This window comes from Coturnix japonica, chromosome 7 (assembly GCF_054131305.1).
Source record: "Coturnix japonica strain WE chromosome 7, WE-NBRP24, whole genome shotgun sequence".
NCBI lineage: Eukaryota > Metazoa > Chordata > Aves > Galliformes > Phasianidae > Coturnix > Coturnix japonica.
In genome coordinates, this window is record NC_140669.1 from 3238940 (window position 1) to 3260632 (window position 21693).

The 21693-nt window shown below is 47.7% G+C and overlaps 1 protein-coding gene across 1 annotated transcript in view; it reads left to right on the forward strand.

Annotated features, from left to right (window-relative positions):
• Positions 1 to 20254, forward strand: part of KCNJ3 (potassium inwardly rectifying channel subfamily J member 3) — a 28115-nt gene extending 7861 nt beyond the window's left edge. The window contains exon 3 of the mRNA XM_015869215.3: positions 16634 to 20254. Within this exon, the coding sequence (XP_015724701.1) occupies positions 16634 to 17217 (584 nt within the window). The 3' untranslated portion in view covers positions 17218 to 20254. The remainder of the gene's footprint in view (positions 1 to 16633) is intronic.
• The last annotated feature ends 1439 nt before the right edge of the window (positions 20255 to 21693 follow it).

Here is a 21693-nt window from a genome sequence, read left to right on the forward strand (position 1 = left end):
AAAGCTCTCAGCTTCACTGCCTGAAGCCTCCACGGCTCTTCCATTTTCTTCCTTAGATATCTTCTGAGATACAGAAGAGACAAACGGTGGTAGTTCTAATCTGGAGCTCTGCAGAAGCTTTGCTTTCATCGTATATAATCTAAGGAGGCAGTGATTTATCAAAAGTCATGTCTTTGTAAGGATACTTGTTTGTACTGCATCAAACTGACTGCATTCACCTTCAGAGTGCCCAATTGTGCTATATGTGCATAAATGGGCCCATACCTCAGCATCTGCATCCAGCCCAGGGCCTGTCCTGAGTAACTCCTGCAGGGGTGAGCACAAGGCAGCAGCCTCTGTGGGAGCAGCATGTGCCAGCATCCCGAAACTTGGAGCACTTGTGCTTGATCTCTGCCATAAATCATAGACTCCTAGAGTCGTGGAGTCAGAGAACCACAGAATGGCTGGGCTGGAAGGGGCCTTAAAGGTCACAGAACCATAGAAAAGTTGGGTTGGAACACACCTCAAAGATGATAGAACCATGGAATGGTTGGGTTGGAATGGACCTCACAGCCCCACACCTGCATTGAGCTGGCTGCTCCCCACCCATTCAGGCTGCCCAGGACCCATCCATGGCCTGAAGCACCTGCATCCAGCTCAGGGCAGCAGTGCCAGGGCCTCAGCACCCTGGAAATTCTTCTCTTTTGAGTTGGTGCAGCAAATACACTCTTATTTCCTGGTATTTATTGTACTTTTTCATCATTTGCTCACAGTCTGCATCCTTCTCATTTTTTCTTGTATGTTAATACTGTTGTAAAGTATTACTTATAATTTTAATCTTGCAGGGCTGTCCAGTGCTGTCCTATTCAGCAGCCCTATTCCTCTGCCTTGGAAGGAAATGAAGTTGATTTGACCTGATTTGCCCTGACAAAACCAATTTTACCCTTGCTTGCAGCTGTGTTATCTTCTGGCCAATTAGAATGGTACAATTATTTGTGCAGCATTTCCATGGGTGGAGTTACCCCCATCTCCTGCCTGCCACACATTCACTGCCCACCCTGTTAGTTTCCATGAAGCCCAGAAAGGCTCCATGGTGCCCTGATGCCCTTTGGGTGATTTCTCATTTTAGTGTTAGCAGTCACTGGAGGAAATGTGCTGTTGTCTCCTCGGTCATGAAGGGTGGAATGTTCTTCAGATGCTCTCTGCTTCTCCAGCAGTGAATGAGCTCCAAGGCAGCAAGCCAACAAATGGATTTCACAGAGCAAGGAGCGAGGGACAAGACTGGAAATGGTGTTGGTTGTTAAAGGTTTCCTTGTATTCCCAAATGGAATAGAAATGGTCATTCTCTGTATGCTCTGGATGTGAGCAGCCTTCTTGTTCTCCTTTTGGGGTGCACTCACACTGAGGGCTGTGGGAAGGAGGAAGGGTTCTTGGGGATGAGGGAGGATGGCTCTCACTGAAGATTTTTAGCTAAACGTCATTCCTTGAATAGCAGTGCAGCTCTGGGTTTCAGTGTACACCCTGTGATGGCTGGGCTGGGCCCGTATGCAATGTGCCAAGCTGACATATGGAAGCCACGTGGATGTTTTACGTGGTTTCCCAGCATGTATCCCATCTCCTGGGCTGCAGCCTGTCACAGTAGCACAGTGCTGGGTGTGCTGTGGCTCTGCAGTGGCTCTGTGCCCTATTGAAGCCAGTAGTGTGGATCTTAATGCGGTTTCATATTTGCAAGGGCAACTTGATTAAAGAGATGGGGACAATTTAATTCATAGGGTTGAGGGAACATCATGAACAAAGTCAGTGCTTCAGACTGGGGCTGAGGTCACTTTCTGCATGCTGCTGAATATTTTAATGTTGTTGTGAGCTATTTACTCGTATTTTTAGATACTCCCCTGGGGAAACGTCTCAGTACCAGGTGATTCTTCACTGTAGTTGAAGTATCATTAGCTGCGTTTTCACCTTCAGACCTGGAGGAAGAAATGGATTAAAGCAGGCAAGGCGAGCTTCCTGCTCTGCACAAATGTATTTGCAGCCCTCCCGAAATGGGCCTTCACGCTTGACTGAGAGCAGAGCCCTTTGGTGATAGTTAAAACTTAGCAAGCATTATGTTCTTTGCATTTATAAACACCCATGTGGCCTCTTGATTTGCAGTGCAATTTAGCTGGGAGGGAGGAGAGATGGAGCGTGGTGTGTCTGGTGCTGGAGTTACATCCCTCGTTGCAGCTCTTCTCCAACCTTAGTGGTTCTGTGATTCCCTGGAGGTGCCTGAGGCCATAGGTGGGGCACTGGGCAGCCTGAGCTAATGGGGGCAGTCAGCTCATGGCACAGGTGGGGCTGGGGGGACTTTGGAGTCCCTTCCAACCCAACCATTCCATGGCTCTATGGCTGTGAGACTGCCTATGACGGCATCCTCAGGAGATTCCTCATCCACAGGCATGTTGGGTGCAGCTGGGACCCCTGTGCAGCCCACCCAGCAGTAACACCACACTGCAGGACTGCCCTGGGGGGGACCTGCCTGAGTTTCAGCACCGCATTTCCAGAATGCCTCAAATGGCCTTTGCTGTGCAATTATTGTAATAACTGAGTATCAGTGCCTGATGTATTTTTTCTGAAAGAGGCTGTGTTGGCACATAACCCAGACTTCTTCTCCATTAGCTGTTTTGTCTCTTTTTTTCTCTTGGAGGTTATGAACTGATGGTGCTGATGGGCATTAGCAGGGAGCAGGTGGCAGTGGCAGAAATAAGCGTGTTCTGAGCTTACCAGTGATGGGCAAACTGCTGTGAGTGGGTTGGACTTCTGGCTATAAAGGGGTTCTGTTATCTGTGTGTGTCATCAGAGAGCAGAGGCTGAGGATGCTGTAGGTCCTGGAAGAGCTTCCTGTTCCAACAGCATTATTGATCACAGCTTTATGGCCCCTGATTTTTTTTTTTTTCATTTTTCTTGCCGACTCCTATTAAAGAAAACATAGGACGTATTGCATAGACTCAACCTATCTGTTCTGAACCCATTTGGTGGTGGTGTGTGTGTTCTGGCTGCTTCAGATGGAGTTTCCCAGTTAATTGGTTTCTTAGGCTGAGGTTTTTCACACCTGGTCTTTGCTCATTGGACAACAAATAGCATTTGTTGTGGTGGGGATGGGTTGGGGTTGGACTTGATGATCTTAGAGCTCTTTTCCAACCAAGAATATGTGTGGTGCTGTGAAATAGTCACACTTTGTGGATGAGGCATTCATGGCACACAGCCGCACATTCTCTGACTTGTATCGACAGCTTCGTTGGTAGCACAAGAGGGTAAATGCAGCAAAAGGGGTAGAATTAACATTGCTAAAATAATGCTTTCTTGTTTGACCCGATTCCCATCTCCTGTCATACATGACTTGTTCAAGAGCTTCTTGGTTGCCCAAGAGTTGATCCCTAAATACTCTTCCAAGAGGCTCCATTTTGCACAGGGAGTTTCCCTGCATTTCAGTGGGAAGGCCTTTAGGAACTCATGGGTTTGGGGCTCAGCCTCAGAATTTCCAGAAAGCTTCCAGTTTTTGGCAAAAACTTGTGATGTGAAATGATTATTTTTGGTAGTGAATGCCTTGATTGCAGTTTGATTATCAGCATCCGCAGCGTTTCGATAGGATTTATTGTTTATGATCACTTTTAAACAAATTACAAATGTCAGCTTTTGTTTTATGGCAAAGCTTATGAAGCAAATCACACAGCAGCTCCTCGTGGCCCTTTCCAGCTGCCAAGAAGTGGCTTATATTGAAAAACCATAGATTTTTCAGAGATGTGCCATGTGCAGGGATGGGAGGGACCTCAAGTGATCACTGAGTCCAACCCCCAGTGGACACAGCAGCCAAGTGACCAGTGTGTGCTTGTGTTCTGCACTGAGAGGGTGGTCAGGCACTGGGGCAGTGGTGATGGCACCAAGAGTGCCAGAGGTCAAGATGCATCTGGGCAATTATCTCTGACATACAGTCTGCTTTTTTCTAGATGGTTCTGTGTGGAGCTTGGACTTGGGCTCAGTGATCCCTATAGGTTCCTATAGGTCCCTTTCATCTTGGGACACTGCATGAGTCACAACCAGAATACTGCAAAATACAGAACATTTAACATGTTGGGATTTCTTTCTCTTGCACATTGTTTAGGGATGTGCTTATTTACAAGCATTTCTTTTTATCAAACCTTACCTGTGTCATCTCAAACTCCTCTACCAGATCAGCACTTTGAAGCTTTGGGATTAGTGCTGCTTACAGCGAGTGCCTGGACTTAATGCTTGACTTAAAAGCTTGGACACCTGTAGTGGAAATGCTGACTCACAGCTTGGAGCAGTGATGGAGCACCTGGTGGAAGGCAGGGCCAATCCAGGGGAGCTCAGATGCATGCAATGTACCTGAGTGTCAGGAAGGGTTGGAGCCAGGATCCGCTCCTCTTTTAAGAGTTGGCAGTGGAGATGAGGGTATCTTGCTGAAGATCCCTGCGTAACTGAAGCCTTCTGAAGGTAAGCAGCTTCTTTTAGTCATTTCTGCACCTACAGCTGCTTCATTTGGGCTTGTTCTTGTTTGCTGAAGCCAAAGGCTTTGCCACCCTCCTGTTATTACTGTACTTTCCATTGCTTTATAGCATAACAGCATTGAACGACCAGGCACATTAATAGTATTCTATTCTGGGAGTGCTACAGCAGTGTAAATACAGAGTGCATTGCAGAGGTCTTAGCAGTGCTGGCTTACAGGGATTTCTTGAATCTTGAGCACTTTTGACTAAAATACAGCATGGAGAGTCCTCATGGGAAAGAGGCAACATCAGTCTGTGCCTACAGGAGGAATTTTAATGCCAAGTGGAAGTGATGTTTCTGGGATGTTGGTGGGATCCCATTGCTGCTCAGGTGCCTGTCGCATCAGGAGTGGTCCCTTTTTTGTTTTTCTAGGTTAGTCCAGGGAATGATAGCACAGAGATGCAGGGGGAAACAAAGCAAAACAAGGTGATCTCCTCGAGCAGCAATTTATCTAACGAGATTTTCTCTGCTCCTTGTTATGATATCGATCTGTGTCTGTGGCCTGATAACTCAGGATGAAGCTGAGAGCTCCCATCCCCTGAGTAAATGATGAAGGGCATGGCGTGACTAATTGTCCATGATTAAGGACACTTGTCCCCACCGTGTCAGGCTGCTCCACAGCGTGCTCTGCTCTGTAAATCTTCTGTCGATTGCTCTTTGCCATTGTATAGCTCTGCATTGCAAAGCAGCTCCTCTATCAGATAAACGATACTTGGCTCCCGTCTGTGTTGTTTTCAGTGTTTGGTGTCTGTGGGTTTCTGGCTGATTTTGGCTTCCAGAGGGCTCCTGGGACCAGAATAACTAGAAGTTGGAACAATTTTAAAGTTAAAATTACAACCACAGAGTATAGAGGAGTGCGGGGTAATAAAGACGATGCCTGGACAGAGCTGTGAATCAGTGCTGTCCTTGTTCCAGTGCTGGATTGAGTTGCCTTTAAGCACAGAGAGCTGCAGATCCATTTTCCCTCTCCATCGACCAGTTGGGCTCTGTCTGCTGGTAATCCCTGTGCCACCTGCACTTCTCAACTGTAATTTTACTTACCACATTTCTGCCCAGCTGTAGCCACATCTGAAGTGCACCATCTCTAATTTAGGAAGCATTACCCTGGATAATAGGCAGTGAAGAGGCCAAAATTGGTCCAGAAAATAACGTAGCCGTACTCTGCAGTGTGCTCTGTCTGTTGCTGGCGGTCAGATCTGTGTTTAAGTGCAGGAGGTGGGGGGTGCTCGGAAAGCTGAGGCTGTGCAGCAGCTGGTGATGCACTGGTTGGTTGGCTGAGCAGTGACCAGTTAGTTAGCTGGCATCAGCAGCTGCCAGGTTGAGCTTAAGTGTGCCAATAGGTGGTTTTTTGTTTTGTTGTTGAAGTAAGGAAATAATAAGCAGTAAAAGATCTGGAAGAGTAATGAAACCAAAAGGGATAGGGGGAATAATAGATAATTCCTGCATTTTACTTCAGTAATTTTCTTTGATGTCTATCAGCTCAATTGTGATGCTGGAAAAGAAGTGTGTGTAGATTGCTGTGGTTCTAAAGTGGCTTGTTCTAGCCTTAAAATTTATTGTTCAGATCCCATTATTACAGTTACTCCTAATGGGAAATGACATCTCCAAGTGGTGCTACTGATGTTCTCTTTTGGAAGTGCCACTTCTGTTGTCCTGCAGTAACCCACGTGGCAGCCGCTTCACCTGGAAAACACAGCTCCTTCTCTTTGCCTACTGTCCTTCCAGGAGAACAGCCAGAGAGGGACTTGTATTCCCCAGGAAAAGCTTATAGACCTCTGCTGCTTAATATCACCCAGAGCTCACATCTGATGGGTGGATGTGCAGCAGGATGGCTGTCACACAGCAGCTTTTGCAGAGCCTGTGTCCCCATCCGTGGGCCAGCAGCTTCCTTGGCAGTTCCCTCTTTACCAGAGCAGCTGAATGTTTTGTCTAGTTTAAATTATTAAATGCTTCCCAATGTTTTGCATGTACTCTGCATCGTGACATGACAAAGCAAAGGATATCTCATGGGTTCTGCTTCTTCGCCAGCTTCTGATGCACAGTAATTAGGTACATTTTCTTCTTGGTTTCTTTTCTCCAGGTTCTCATCTTCCCTGTAACAGCTTGTGTCTTGGCAGGGGTTGGAACTGGTTGATCTGTAAGGGCCCTTCCAACCCAACCATGCTGTGGTTCTATGTTTCTTTCTCGGCTCAGATTGGGATGTGGAGCTCTTGGAACTGCCTGTGTCTACATCACGGAAAATTGGCTGGAAAAAGGCTGGAGCTGACAGTGCTCTCTGGGGTAGCTGAACATTGTCCCCTTGCCTTGGGGTGCCTGGGAGCTTGCTGAGGAGCAGGGTTTTGGCAGGAAGAGAAGGAGATTGCACATTGCTTGTAGTCAGTGCTGTGCATTGCTGGCAGCCATGGGAGACATGGCATTATGCTGCAGGTAGGGAGGGTACCTGCGTGGTTCACCCCTGCTTGCACCCACCCCGGCTGTGGGCACCCAGAGCACAAAGAGCAGAGAGAAAGCAGGCCCTGGAGGCTTCCTCTCTAAATATAGATATCTTCAAACTTCCCCTCGGAGCCCTATCAATAATTCATTCTTTTTTGCCTTTTTATTTTTTAGCATGACGCCTCACATCTATTAGATGCAATCATCTAACGGGCACAAATTGTAGCGCTAAGCATATTCCCAGTGTTTCGCTGTAGCTTGTTTCATCTTCTCATTATACTGCAGATGCTTTAAATTCACACGGCACGCAGTAATGGGGATGAAATTTCCCACAGTGGAACATTGCTGACTTAATGTTGCGTGATGAAATAGCACAGATTTATATTTAATATTTCTTTTTGAGCAGGCATTGCAGTGCAGGAATTCTTTGCTCCCGGCTGCTTCTTGCAGCACCGCTCAGCAGCCAGGGATGGGAAGATTTTAAAGCTGGAGGGAACTATTGCAATGCCTTATGCTGTGTACCTTGTACAGAACAAAAAGGTGGACCTATTTTTCCTCAAAACGCTGTTGTTCAGCATAGGAGCTCGTCGCACAGAGCAGAGGCACCAGCAGAAGGCTGAATGCTCGCATTGTAATTAATTCATCTGCAAAACTCGCTGGAATTACAGCTCACTTCTGCAAGAGGCTTCTAATTGAGAATAAATGCCTCATTAGCACTGAACAGATCAACCTGAGAACATCAGTAAACACAAACAAAATAATTAATGGCGTTCAGGTAGTATAGCACAGCATCCTGGTGCTGCTTGGCTGCTGGTGAGCACAGAGCAGGGGCTGGCCCAGGTATGGCCAGGGTGACTGCCTGGGGGTGCTCCTGGAAATGGGAGCTAAGGAAGGTGCTGTAATGATGCAGTGCATGTGATGAGCAGGGATTGTGTACGTTCCTTGTTCTGTGATGGTGTGATATGGGCAGGGCTTGAGTTTGTGGAGGAAAACCACATTTCCTGCCCTCCCTGCCAGGCAGTGTTGTGTAATTCTGCTCAGAAACGTGGGGTCAGGGCTGGTGCCCGTCAACAGTGTAGTGATGCGGCTCTTGCTATGGGATTTAGGATCATAGGATATTCTGAGCCAGATGGGACCCATGAGGAGCCAGGAGTTGGACTTGATGGTCCACACACGACCACCCAAAACTCAGACCACATGTCTGAGAGTGGTGTCCAGATGCTTGTTGAACACTTGCTTGCGGTACATGCTGAGCATGATATCCCATAACCTGAGACCTTGCAGTGAAGATGGGTCTTCTAATGGTTGGGGGCATTTTCCATATACATTCAGGGTGAATTTTTGTCATCATGAGGGTTCTCCCACCCTGACAATGAGGCAAAATGTTCATGGAGGGACTTTCCCAGCATAAGGGCTGTGTCAGCACAAAATTAGGTAATCAGGGAAATAATTAACAAGTCCTTGACTTGGAGAATATAACTTCCATAAACTTCAAATATTTTATGTATCCATTAAAGCGCTTCTCAGTAGTTTCTTGGATTTATCTTATATTTAACACTTACCCTGAAGCTTAAGAAGTGATGGAAATGGATGCCCGCTCTGCTTGGCTTTGAGCACAGGAACTGGTGGCAACTGCTGCCTGAGCATCTCTAAGTGCTTCAGGTTTGCTCCTTTTGTACATGCTGCATGGAGGCAGCTCCGCAACCCAGCTGAAATGTAGGATTGAAGCTATAAGGAATGCCATACAGCACTGACAAGTTGTCAGAAATACAGTCTGCATCCTGAGATGCTTTTCCCCCAAATGTCAGGAAGGTCCCTCAGTTACAAGATTTTAAACTGGCGTTTGAGTTTGCAGGGGAGGTGGTGGGGGATGCTGTGCTATAAGCCATTCCTATTGGGGCATCCAATGCTTTTTCCCACTGGCTGCTTCTGGAAATGAGTGACTGAGATTGCTCTCATGGCTTTCCTGTCATTTAGGTGTAATTCTTCATAGTACAGAGGAGGACGTGCAGTTCCTGCTGGCACTCATGTCCCCATAGCGACCTGCAGGGCTGTGCTGGCTCGGAGCTCTGTGTCTGTAGGCAGGGCATTGCTCACCAATGTGTGGGCTCAGGAATGTGAGCAATATTTCACCTTCTCACCCCATTATTTCAGCAGCCAGACAGAGTTTTCTTCACTGTGTCAAGTGTTAAAAGTGTGGGCAAACACAGCTTTGTGCTTGAAAATGTAACAAAATGAAGCATGGGATGTTTAGTTGTTGTGTTGAGGATCACTATTGGTGATAGGTTGGCCTTGGATGATCTTGGATGTCTTTTCCAACCTTGGTGATTCTATGGTTGTGTGTATGGTGGAAAGGCTGTGGTCTGGTAGGAGCCACACAGACCCTATGGGGACTTCCTACCCCCATTCCATAACTTGCTTGCTACACCTATGTGCTCTCTCTCTCTCTATATATATATATGTGTGTGTGTGTGGTGTACTGGGGAGAGCCTGGTTTCCTAAAGATGCTTTTATAGCCTCAGGATTATCAAAGAGATGATCAAAATACTCACTTCACCCAGAACTGACAACGTTCAAGCATCTGTTTCTTGGGAAGCTCTGTGTGCCTGACATGTTTGCAAGAAATGTTTGTCAGCTAAAACTGAAGATGCTGCAGCAAATGCTATGTTTAGTTCAAGGGATCTTGTGTTAAGCACCGCGAATTAATTCTAAATACATGACATGAGCTGTACACACGAGGAGATGCTGGTGATGGAGCTGGTGACTGGGAGTGTTTCAAGTGCAAAGCAGGCACTCTCGCAGCAGGCGGCCGTGGTGAAGTCTCTGCAGACAGAAGAGCTGCTCTATGCTCTAAGCATAATGCCAGCATTATGTCTATGCAACAGAAAGGTATGGTGTGTTCTCCCAAGCTGCTGGGCCCATTGGACCAGGGCTGCCCCTGAGTACTGTGCTGGTGGAGCTGGGGGGCACAGCAGCAGCTGGGTATCCCTGCTTCCCCCCCTACTCCCCAAACCAAGATCAAGTTACAGCAGCACCCTGCAGCTTCATTTGAAGCACCTCTGGGGAAGAACAGATTGCCCTTTGGTGTTGAGTGTTGTGAAGATATACACCAAATTATTACACGTCAGGCCAACAGCACTAGATAGGGAACACTGACTTTCAAACTCATATTTCATCCTCCTTTTATTGCTGCCATTCATGGCATGCTGTTTTCAGCAGCATTGTTTATGGTCTGCCTGCTATGTTTGAGGTGTGTGTAGGTGAGTTCCCAGCATCCCCATGAGCTGCTGTCCTGCTGGGTCCCTGCATCTCCTGCATGCACACAGCAGCTGAGAGGCACCTGCTGGACCTGAGCCACACCAGCTGTGTGGCAGTGGTGCATGATGCCTGTGCTTTTCCATGTGAAAATGCAGTTCTCCCTCCCCTCAAGGCAGTCTGTGACGTATGATACTCCTTCAGACTTGCTAAAGCCCTGAAGATGGATGAGCCCTATTTTGGTGCTGAGCAGCATATGGTCTGGTGGGTGTTGGAGGAGAAGGGGAACTGCTGATGGATCCCAAGGGAACTGGGACTCGTGTTTGTGTTGCTGATCTCATAACTAAGATTCTCATTCGAAGGGGGTAATTTTTCAACTTATTTTCAGTTTCTTTTTCTTTCCTATTGTGGTGAATTGTCAAGACTGCTCCTACGTTTCCTTCAAGCCATGTATTCCTGCTGCATCTCAGTGCTGGTAGATGGTGAGCACGCAAGCAGTGGCGTGCAGCAGATGGCTCTGCATGGAGAACTGCTCCAAGTGAGGGAATGGAGGGCTGAAATCAGCCCTGACTCACTGCTGCATGGAGAAGGGAGGGAACAGGTTGCTCTTCCAAAATAACATGTTTTTTTGCATGTTAAAAAAATTATATCTGAAAAATACCAGGCTAGATAGAATATATTGCTGTCATTGCACTAACTGTGCATTCAGCAGTTGCACAGTGGCTGTGTGCAGCAGGGCTGGGCTTTGTCACACAGCTTTTGTGACACTCTCAATGCCCCACACGGCACATGCTGGCTGCGGTCCTGGTATGCATCAAGGCAGGCTGCCTGCAAGGTGCCAGGGAGCTGTGTGCCTCGCTGATTAAAAACTGCCCTAGGAGCAGCAGCTGATAGAAAAATACCCTGGCTGTCACCAGCGCTTTTTAAGCATGGAGATAGATAGATAGCTGCTGGGAGAAGAGCACAGCCTGAGCGAGCCGGGAGGTATTTATAGCACCGGAGCACAAACAACGCATCTAAATCGGGCAGCAAGGCAGCAGCCTGCCTTTGCTATTCAGTGCAATGTGAAATTACAATGTTTAGCAGAAGAGTGATGTCTGACTGTTGCATAAATGTGTGCATTTTGTTACTCAATCCCCCCGCTACCGTCGTTCCCTCTTTGCATACATCCTTCCTTCGTTTGATCTCTGACCTCCTTTCACTCCTGTGGTTTATGGGTTTCAGTGGTAGATGGTGGTTAAGCATGAAGTTGTTCTGTGAAAAGCTCTCTGTGGGTTGGGATTCCAAGGGAGAGTGTGCTGTGCTATGGGGACATGCCAGCACCCATTACATTGCTGCATCCCACTTGTGCTGTCGTTGGAGAAAGTGGAGTGGATTTGAAAGGGCAAAATGGGCAGCCTCTGTGTTTCCCTGCTATGGAAAGAAAAAATCATGTGGTGCAGAGCTACCAGAATCCAAGTGTTCTCTTCATAGCTGCAGCCTCACCCCTCTGCTGTCCTCCCCCACCTCCTTGGTATGTGGATGCTGGGGTTTTGGGCATGGCCACGTGGATGGGGAGCAGCCAGTGGCTGCCATCCTCCATCAGTGCTTGTGAGGAAATATGTTGGATGTTAGGAACCATTCCTTCTCCAAAGAGCAGCCAGGCATTGCACAGCAGCCCAGGGAGTGGGGGTCACCATCCTGGGGGTGTCCCAGAGCTGTGGGGATCTGGCATTGAGGGATGTGGGCAGTGGGAATCCAACAGGGCTTCTCCAACCTTCACAATTCCACGATTCTATTAAATATTATTTATTTATTTCTCCCCCTCCTTAGAAAAGACAATTTAATTGGAATGTTATTTAAAAATAATCAAAGCCATTAAGCATATGAAGGTGGCACAGTGTCTGCCCACCTCTTCTCTGTTAAGGCAAATGGCCTTGTGGAAGTGCTGTGCCATAAATCAGGCATTAAGCTGGGCAGCAGCAGGGGCTGGCAGCTGTAAACTGATGAAGTTTTATGGCATTTCCAACGATTGCCCGTGTAATAAAAAAAAATGTATCCTGAAATTACGGTGGAAGAACTCTGGTGCCAAGAATAGCTGCTCCTTCAAAATAGATGGGAACTATTAGGGTTTAGACGCTGTGCGTGCTGTCGGGGTAGAAATTGGGCTGTGTTTCTCAGCTGTGCGTGGCACGGCTTGTCAGTTTAAGTTGTATTACAGTTGCAAACACTGTAAGGGAAAACCTGAGAGCATCCATCACTCCGGGTTTGGCTGAATTGTTCCTGCCCTCACATTTTGGGTGCCCATTTTCTGTCTTATTGCGGAATTCAGCTGTTTGTTTTCATTTCAGGCAGAGAGAGGCACTGCAGCCAGGTGTTCCCATTGGGATATTGAGCTAAATGTGCTGCCATCCATCTTGTCACTCCCCTGGTTTCCAAAAGCCACCATTCCCCTTCTCTACCATCCTGGAATCCCAAGAGAAATGGATTTCTATGGGGGTCTTGCACCTCTGTCCTGATGGAGCTGCTGATCTTCCATCACTCCTATGGGAGTGCAGCATGGAGCACAGTGTATCGTTATGCCAAAGTTCTCCCCTTGCATTGCCTTCACGGCCTCAGATGGCAGTGCTAAATTAGTTTTAATTTGGGCATGAGGCCCAAGAGACAAGAAAAAGAGAAGTGGCAGCATGTCTGCCAGGTTGTGAGTTCCAGGAGTTGCCTGGATACAGCCATCCCCATCCAGGTCCTTTAGAAATGCAGCCATAACTTGAGGGTTATTGCAGATAAAATTAGCTTTTTGCATGGCTTTTGTCAACAACTGCTATCCTTTGGGCTGGCCTTGCTCTGTTGTGGAACAAGCCTGATGTTGTAGCAAAGCTTGAAGCAGTCGGGATAATGATCTTAATGCCTGGGATCTGGGATGCTGAGGGATCCTGCCCTCTCGTTGGGTGGCTGGGAGCTGTGCTGGGAGCTCCCTTCCTGCCAGCTGTGCTCCCTGGGATGGTGAGCTGAGCTGCTGGAGCCACGGACACAAAAGCAAAGGCTGGCAGAGCTGCTGGCTGAGCTGAGTTAATTGCGTTCACTTCTTCAGCCCGGCTGGGGCTCTAACAGCAAATGTTCTACCTCATTAGAAATAATAATTTGTAATTAATAACTTATAATATGGCAGATAGATGCCTTTTGCTGCAGTGATAGCACTTGCTTCAGACAGTGCAAATGATGAAAAGAAAAGGCACAGTTATTGAAAAAAATGCCTTCATATAAATCTCAGGGTTCACCAATTTAACCCATGCTTGGCCTGGACAGCAGCTCTGCTCTACTTTGTTCAAGGGCAGTGATGGAAAATGTTCTTAGATATGCATGGCCTGGCTGTCCCTGTGCGACCAGATGAGCATGGAGCATATACATGGGGGGGCTGCCCCCAGCAGCTCCATTCCCAACTGCATCCAATGGGGTTCAGCTCTGCAGCCCCTGGCATCTGCAGTGATGGAGGGGCACACGCTGGTGGGGTGGCAGAGAGGCACATGTGGCACTGTCAGCATGGCCAGGAGGAGGAATGGCAGCCCCAGCTTCTGGTGGAAGCACTGCAGGGCAGTCTTAGTTGAGGTGGTCCAAAATACCCAGGATTTGGATTTGTGAGCATTCAGCCTACCAGCCAAAATAACATGTTTTGTTAGCAGAAGAGCAGCTTCTGTTTGGAAATCTCTTCCCTCTGGCGCTGTGAACATTATTGCATTCTGTGTTTCTGAAATAATAGAGGTTTTCTTATTGGACATTTGTGCCTATTTTCAGGTACATTATTGTGATTTTTATTCAGCTAGAGCTTGGCTAATGTGCATCGCAATCAGCAGCTGCTGACAGCCCTGAAGAGCACTGTGTGGTGGAAGCCCACGTTTGGAGTGATGAACAACACTCATCTCAACCTTTTCCTTTGACAAACCGTTGGCTTCTTAATGAGATGAGCAGCATTTGGAGCGTTTATTCCAAGAGAGTTTAAATTCTGTACTGCAAATGAATATTAATAGTCTAGACAAGCTGGTAAAAATGTAAACAGCCCATTAATGCGATAGAGGCATGGGAGGGACTGTCAATATCATACCTGCTGATGTGTAACTCCTTGGGGAAAAGAAGAATTTTCCATAACTAAGGTTATGAGAGTTCAAATAAGTTGATTCTAGAGGTCTTTTTCAACAGCAATGATTCTATGAAGAGAAGGAAAGCAGAGCCTGTGAGGCTGGTACTGGGACCTGGTTGGTTTGGTGGGAGCAGAAGGAGCCATACCTGCTGTAAGGTGACAGGGCTGCTCATAGCAGAGCATAGATTGTGTATGGTGATACAGAAGGCAGTACAGAGGTGGCTGTCATCTGCAACAGGGCTCCTATGGGGAAGCCAGGAAGTAATGCTGCTGTAGTGCTCAGTGTTCTCCCTTTTGGATGTGCTGTTTGAGCTGGACTTCGTCATGAAACAAGGAGGAAGGTGAGGTTCCCTGACCTTCTGTGCTTTGCTTGGTACCATGCCCTGCCCTCTCTTGCTAATAGAGTTTGACTCTTGCTGTTGGTGGCAGAGAAATACCTTTCCCATACCTGGCATGTATTGAGTATGGGCTGTCTGTTTGCAGAAGGGCACTGCCATGCTTGTAGGATTCTGCCATGAGGAGTCTGCTAAGGACACAGCAAGGGGAGGGAAAGCAGGGCAATGCAGCAGAGCTGAAGGAAAGTCTGAGAATTGATTTCTTGTCCAGTGCCTTAAACAGAGCACATTCAGCACCTCCCAGCATCTTCTGCTTAGCGTGACAATTATTCCCAGTGCCGACAAGCGCGTCAGTAGCGGCAGCTCCTCTGGGGAACTAATAAGTAATTTGCAACCTTGGGTTTGTTAGTGAATAGGATGCATTGAACTTGAAGCAAAAATGAGATACCTGCGAATATTTATCTCTCGGATGAGCTTTGTTACATTGATGCAGTAAAATGTGGATTTTCTTGCAGAAGAGCTATGTAGCATCGAGGCAGCATGGAGCTTGGAAGGTCAGGATGGGTATTAGGAAGCATTTCTTCTCCAAAGAGTAGTTAGACAGTGGCCCAACTGCCCAAGGAGTGGGAGTCACCATCCCTGGGGGTGTCCCAGAGCTGTGGGGATGTGGCACTGGGCATGGCAGGGTGGGCTGGGGTTGGACTGGGGGGAAGGGGGTCTCAGTGATCTTTTCTAACCTCAGTGTTTCCATGGTTCTGTACTTCTATGATCCTGCAGCACAGGTCCAACCCTGTGTGCCATCAGTGTGGTTACACTGTCCTTCTCCAACCCTCCTAGAAGGAGAACTCTGCATCTGAAGTCATTTGCCATCTAAACACAGGTCATGGAGTCAAGTAGTCCCTGCTCTGGGGGCAGCTCTGAGTGCTGCTCTGCCACGTACACACGTTGCTGGAAGCACTCGTTCCTAATGAGGGCTCCCCTGGGGTCGGGTCTAGGGGAGCAGAGGGGAAAGGGCCGTGCTTTCCCTGTGAAAGTTCAGCTAATGAACTGCTGCAGGATAAAGGCTGCAGATGGCAGAAGCACTCAGTGTAATTGCCTTCTTTTTGGTAAAAACTATGTTGTTTTGTTTTTTCTAAACCCATTAGGTCTGCGTTTGCTTCCACTTCATGAAGAATATGGAAACACAGGGTGACTGGGTGAAAAATGCATCACCCAGCAGACACACTCTGGACACTTCCAGCTGCCCCAGTCACTGCTTCCCTCTGACTTTTGAGGTCAGGCAGGCAGCCAGGGGTCAATGGCCCGGAGGAAGAGAAGCACATGCAGGCAAGAAGCAGGAGCAGAGAAGGGAAGGCAAGGGCTGTGTTGGGCCCTTTGGTCATATTTCTTTGTGCTAGCTCTTGTAACCTTTGATCTCAGCCATATCACTGTATATCTGTGATCTGTGGGCAGGATGCCAGTGAAGCACTTAAAGAGAAATAAATGCATTTCCTAGCCCATGCTCACTGCGTTCCGATGGAGTACAGTGCACCAGGATGGGCTTGGTTCATTCAAGTGATACGTAAAGCATGGGGACTGGTTTCGTGTACTTTGGTGAATATGATGAGTATGTGGAACAGGCAGGTTATCCTTTAAGATCACAAGTTTAAGTTAGCATCTCCTGCTAGCTCAGTCCTGAGGCTATCAAGATAGCTTGTGTTCTGCCTTCATCAGCAGAGCCTTCAGAAGTGGCCATAAGAACAGACATGAATTATTCATACAGGCACATCCCTTACTCTATTTTTGGCTCCTCTCCCATCGAGGATGACAATTTAATAGTAACTATGTGGAAGTGGTAGACGTGCCAATGTCTTTACTTTCATATGCTTCAAAACACAAACTCCAGTCCTTTAAAACATTCAGAAACCTCCAAGGTTTGTGCACTTCCTAAATTGTGTATAACGGATGCGCTTTTCTTCCTTGCTGCTTGCAGGGATGACGTGCCAGGCCAGGACATCCTACACGGAGGATGAGGTGCTCTGGGGCCATCGCTTCTTCCCGGTTATTTCCTTGGAAGAAGGGTTCTTCAAAGTCGACTACTCGCAGTTCCACGCGACATTTGAGGTCCCCACGCCGCCGTACAGCGTGAAGGAGCAGGAGGAGATGCTGCTCATGTCCTCGCCGCTGATAGCGCCCGCTGTCAGCAACAGCAAGGAGAGGAATAACTCGGTGGAGTGCCTGGATGGTCTGGATGAGGTTGGCATAAAACTACCTTCCAAACTGCAGAAAATAACTGGAAGGGACGACTTCCCCAAAAAACTCCTCAGGATGAGCTCTACCACCTCAGAGAAGGCCTACAGCATGGGCGATTTGCCCATGAAACTGCAGCGGATCAGCTCAGTCCCTGGGAATTCAGAAGAGAAACTGGTGTCCAAAGCCACCAAGATGATGTCGGATCCCATGAGCCAGTCCGTGGCTGACTTGCCGCCCAAGCTCCAGAAACTGTCAGGGGGCGGCCGGATGGAAGGGAACCTTCCTCCAAAACTGAGAAAAATGAATTCTGATCGCTTCACATAACCCAGCTACCAAGGCCAGACTGCCCCAGCAGGAGGACGGCCTTCCAGAGCTCCATGTGGCTCCATGCCCGGTGCTGGCAGGGCTGTGTGTACACCAGCAGGCTGCCCGGGGCCAGCAGAGCCATCCACCCCTGGCGTGTAGAACCACGATGCGCATGCAATAATAGTGTGCAATTCCTGCATCTAGTTTTCTGGCATGGCTCCTACTATATTTATACTGTATATTCTGAAAAGCGTGTGCAGGGGTGTTCTGTTCCCTGCGTATTTCTTAAGAGTCAGTAGCAGGTTAAACATGCGAGTGGGTAACTTTCAGGGTAAGTTATAATTTGAGTTTGTTTCCTTTTTTCCTGACGTGGGTTGTGATGCTACACACTGTTCACAGGTTGCCCAAGGAGGCTGTGGATGCCCCATCCCTGCAGGCATTCAGGGCCAGGCTGGATGTGGCTCTGGGCAGCCTGGGCTGCTGGTTGGTGACCCTGCACACAGCAGGGGGTTGGAGCTGGATGAGCACTGTGGGCCTTTGCAACCCAGGCCGTTCTGGGATTCTATGCTTTTCAATAAGGTAGTTATGGTGCATGCAGATTTTTTTGTTCCTAGAAGGAATTGTATTTGTTAATTCCTCACACCAAACCTGCTGGCCTTAAAATAACTGCTGGTTTCCATTTTGCTTTAAGTTCTTCTTGGGCTTTCTTTTCCTGCCTCTAGACTGCTGGGGGAAAATGAATGTATTTCACAGGATGCTGTTGAGAAAAGAAGCTTCTATTGGTAAGAGTAGGCAAAACTATAAGGAAATGAATGAAAATGGCACTTCAGATAAAATCAGAAAAAAAAAAAAAGAATTCTTCTATCATTTATCTCTGTACAGACAACACGCTTGGTTTCACGGGACAGCTTGTGGTGTTGTTTCACAACAGTTGTGTTGCTCAGTTGTTCCTTACGTCAGGCAGGCTTCTGTTGTGGATGCTCTGCTCCTGGGCTCCCCCTGAGCCCCTGTGGTGCCAGGCCTTTGCTCTTCTTACTCTGAGGCCCCATCCTGCAAACCCGAGTCCCACTGGTGGTGCTGTGAGCCCACATCTTGCAGCCAGAGCTGTGAGAGCTGCTGAGTCCTGTGGTGATCCCTGTACTGCTTTCTCTGTGGTGAAAACAGGAGCAAAGGCATTAACCAAGGTTGACCCTGTGGGTTTTGAATTGAGTAATACTTTGTGTAAATGTATGGTTTGGTATCCTCCTGTGGCTTTGTGTGGTTTTAGGGGTTTTTATCCTCTTTTACTCCCTCACTGCTGCTGTGCCCCAACACCTGTGCTTCCCCCCTGTTGAACACCAGGCTATTGCAGTTCCTGGGCTGCGCCAAAGGACACAAAGCAGGGTGGCTGTTTCAGAGCTGGTCAGTGATGAGGATCTCTGTCTTGTTTCATTGGGAGGTCTGTGCGAGACAGACCAGTGTGCAGCACTGGCAGCATGGCATCATGGTGTTGGAGACAAAGCACAGCTGTGTGGTCTTGGAGATGAGCAAGTGCAACAGCAGCTGTGTAGGGCAGTCCTGGCTCAAAGACTGTGGGCCATTGGGTGTCAATGTTCATGCTCGCTTAATAAGGACAGATCTGTTCATCATTGGGAGATAATAGTTTGGTTTGGGTAGAAATGGTGGCATGGGATGAGAACTGAGAAATGCAATATTGCTGGAAGGGTTGGCTCAGGTTAAACTGGGGCTCAGTGCTTGGTCTGGAAGTTTCCCAGTGTGCTTGATCAGCTGTGCACATATGGATTTTATAGTAACTAAAGGTTTTTTTCCACTGCTTATGGCGATTTTTGAGTGGCACTGCATGCTTTTTACACCTGTGGATGTACTGAAATACTTTGCATGCTGTTGTTAAAGGGAATGGTGCGTGAAGCTCCCTGCGTGATGAGCAGAATTGCAACATTGCAAGGTAAGATCTGAACGTTGTTTTCCCCTATTTGCTAACACTTATTCAGGCCATCTTATAAACTGCAGCGGGGTTTTGTGCCATTTTTAACTTATCCACTCATCTTTGGCCGAGTGAAAATGGCCACATACAGTGGTCAGGCATCAACAGCAAATATGCCACCTCCAGTCCAAACCAGAAAGCCAAGGACACTGAACCAGCATCACGGTGGCTGATGAGTCATAGAACCATAGAATGGCTTAGGTTGGAGGGGACCTTAAAGATCATCCAGTTCCACCCTGTGCAGTAGGCTGGCTGCCCCCCACCTGCTCAGATTGCCCAGAGCCCCATCCATGGCCTTGGCATCTCCAGGGATGGGGCACCCATTAGTGCTCAGGGCAGCCTACCTCCCTGCAGCTCCTCCTGGCACAGCAGACCTTGGGTCAGCCCCCTGCACCCAGGCCTCCATATGGACAGCCAACATGCCCCCATGCTAAGAGCAATGGAGTGTCCCCAGCCATGGCCATGTGCTGCACAAAATGAATGTAATGGGCTGAGTGGGAGCAGTGGCGAGGTGTTCTCGTGTTTGTTGAGTTAATGCCATATGAAATATTAAAAGTGACCATTCATTCAACAGTTTAAATAATCTGCCTGTCCTTGTTGAACACAAGTTTTCTGAGGCTTGTGGCTTGTATTGCAATGTATGACGTATGTTAAGGCTAAAATATGTGTCTTCTGTTACTGAGAGTGAAAGTAAAAACACGGGTGGCTGCTAACTGTTTTTGGTTATGGGGTTCAGGAGGTTCTTCCTGGTTAGCATTTCACTTTTACTGGTGTGGCTCCTTTTGTTTTTCCTGAATGTTTTCACCCAGCCCCAATGCTTGTGCTAAGAGAAGTGTATCTGTTTGACTGCACAGCCGGTCTGTGTTCTCTACTGCTGAACTTATGCTTGAATTCTATTGTAAATTGTACATATTTGAATTAGAATAAACTAAATGCATTTTCTGGCATGCGGTCTATAACTGTATAAATGTACAAGTTTATTTGAATTATACAAAACAACAGACTCTTGTATTCATTAATACTGCAAGCTCAGTTTTATCTACAGCTGTATTAAACTTTCAGACTTGTTCAGTTTGGTGATGCTCTGGGTGTTTGTCCCTCAGCTGGTCCCTGTTTTATTCCCTTCAGGAAGGACTGTGTGTTCTCACTGCTCAGGGTCTTACCATTCACTGTGTGTGTGTTTGGAGGCCAGTCTCTTAGTCTTAAGGCCAGCAAAAAATGAAACCTAGTTCAATTGTAGCTACTATTATATTGGCATATGGTACTTCTGTAGTTATCTCACCCCTCCAAGCCCCAAGTATGAATCCTCCAGAACTTCATAGTGGCTGTCAGGTCTCTCCTTGCTTATAGCAGCCCTTCCTCTCTGTTTTCTTTGCAGGAATTGCTTCCTGAGCACAGAGTTAATGGGAATCCACCCTGCTGCTGGTGCTAGGCATGCCACAGCCCGGGGAATTGAAGCCCTGTTTAGCATAATTGAATTACTGAGTGTGGCAGAACAAAAAGACATGGCAACACGGAGCTGTATCAATCACGCCGTGCTGCCAGACAAGGAATACATTTGAATTTATTTCCTCTGCTGTGTTGCAGGAAAGTGAATTTGTGGTGCTTACTGGGAGAAATGGATCTGGAATTGCTGGTAGCCTTGAAGTACTTGTTGAAAAAACAGTAAGGGAAGAAGGGTAAGAAAGAAAGAGAAGTGCCCTGGTGTAATAATAGCTTGAAACAAGTCCATGCTCATCCTGTGCTGGGGCAGAGAAAAATAATTTGATTGTTTTTTGAGTCAGATCTAAGGGCTCTAATTTGTCTGCAGCAGCAAGGGAGTCCCACCATGCAGGACTGGTGAGTGGCCGATGGCTGGAGCTCAGCTGCATCCATAGAGTCCTTAAAGTTGTTGGATGGCAGTGGTACATTGCTCCTGAATGTGTGTAACCCAGAGCCAGCCAGTGAGGCTGCCAGGAGAGCACTCAGGAAGACTGGGAAAGAGATGGAGAATGGGAAAAGAGAGAGGGATGGAGAAAGAGCCTGTCATTTCTATCAGCCTAATTTCTATGGGGTTATAAGCACTATTTAGCATGAATGCAGCACTGTATTTGTTTGCCTGTTTACAGCCCTCCCAAGCTCTCTGAGCACTGCTGAAATGCACTTGAGTTATCATTCCCAAAACAAACATCTGTGCCTCCTTCCCTGCAGGGTGCAGGCTGGGGATGTTCAAATCCCCTTTCTCCTTCCACAGGATGCTGGATGCTAATGAGGAGGGCTTCCCATGGCACTGAGGTGTGACCTTGCCTTGGCTTGAGCCCAAGCAGTCCTGGCCCAACAGGACCTGCCCTGCTCAGCCCAGTGCTGGGCATTAAAGGTGAGGATGGGCTGAGCTGATGGCTGCAAATTGAGTGCTCAGCAGAGCTTCCTTGGGTGTGTGCCCAGGTATGGCACTATTTGTGTAAGGAAATGCATGCATTCGTATAATATATATGCATAAATCCCCATGAAAATGTATAATTTGAGATGGC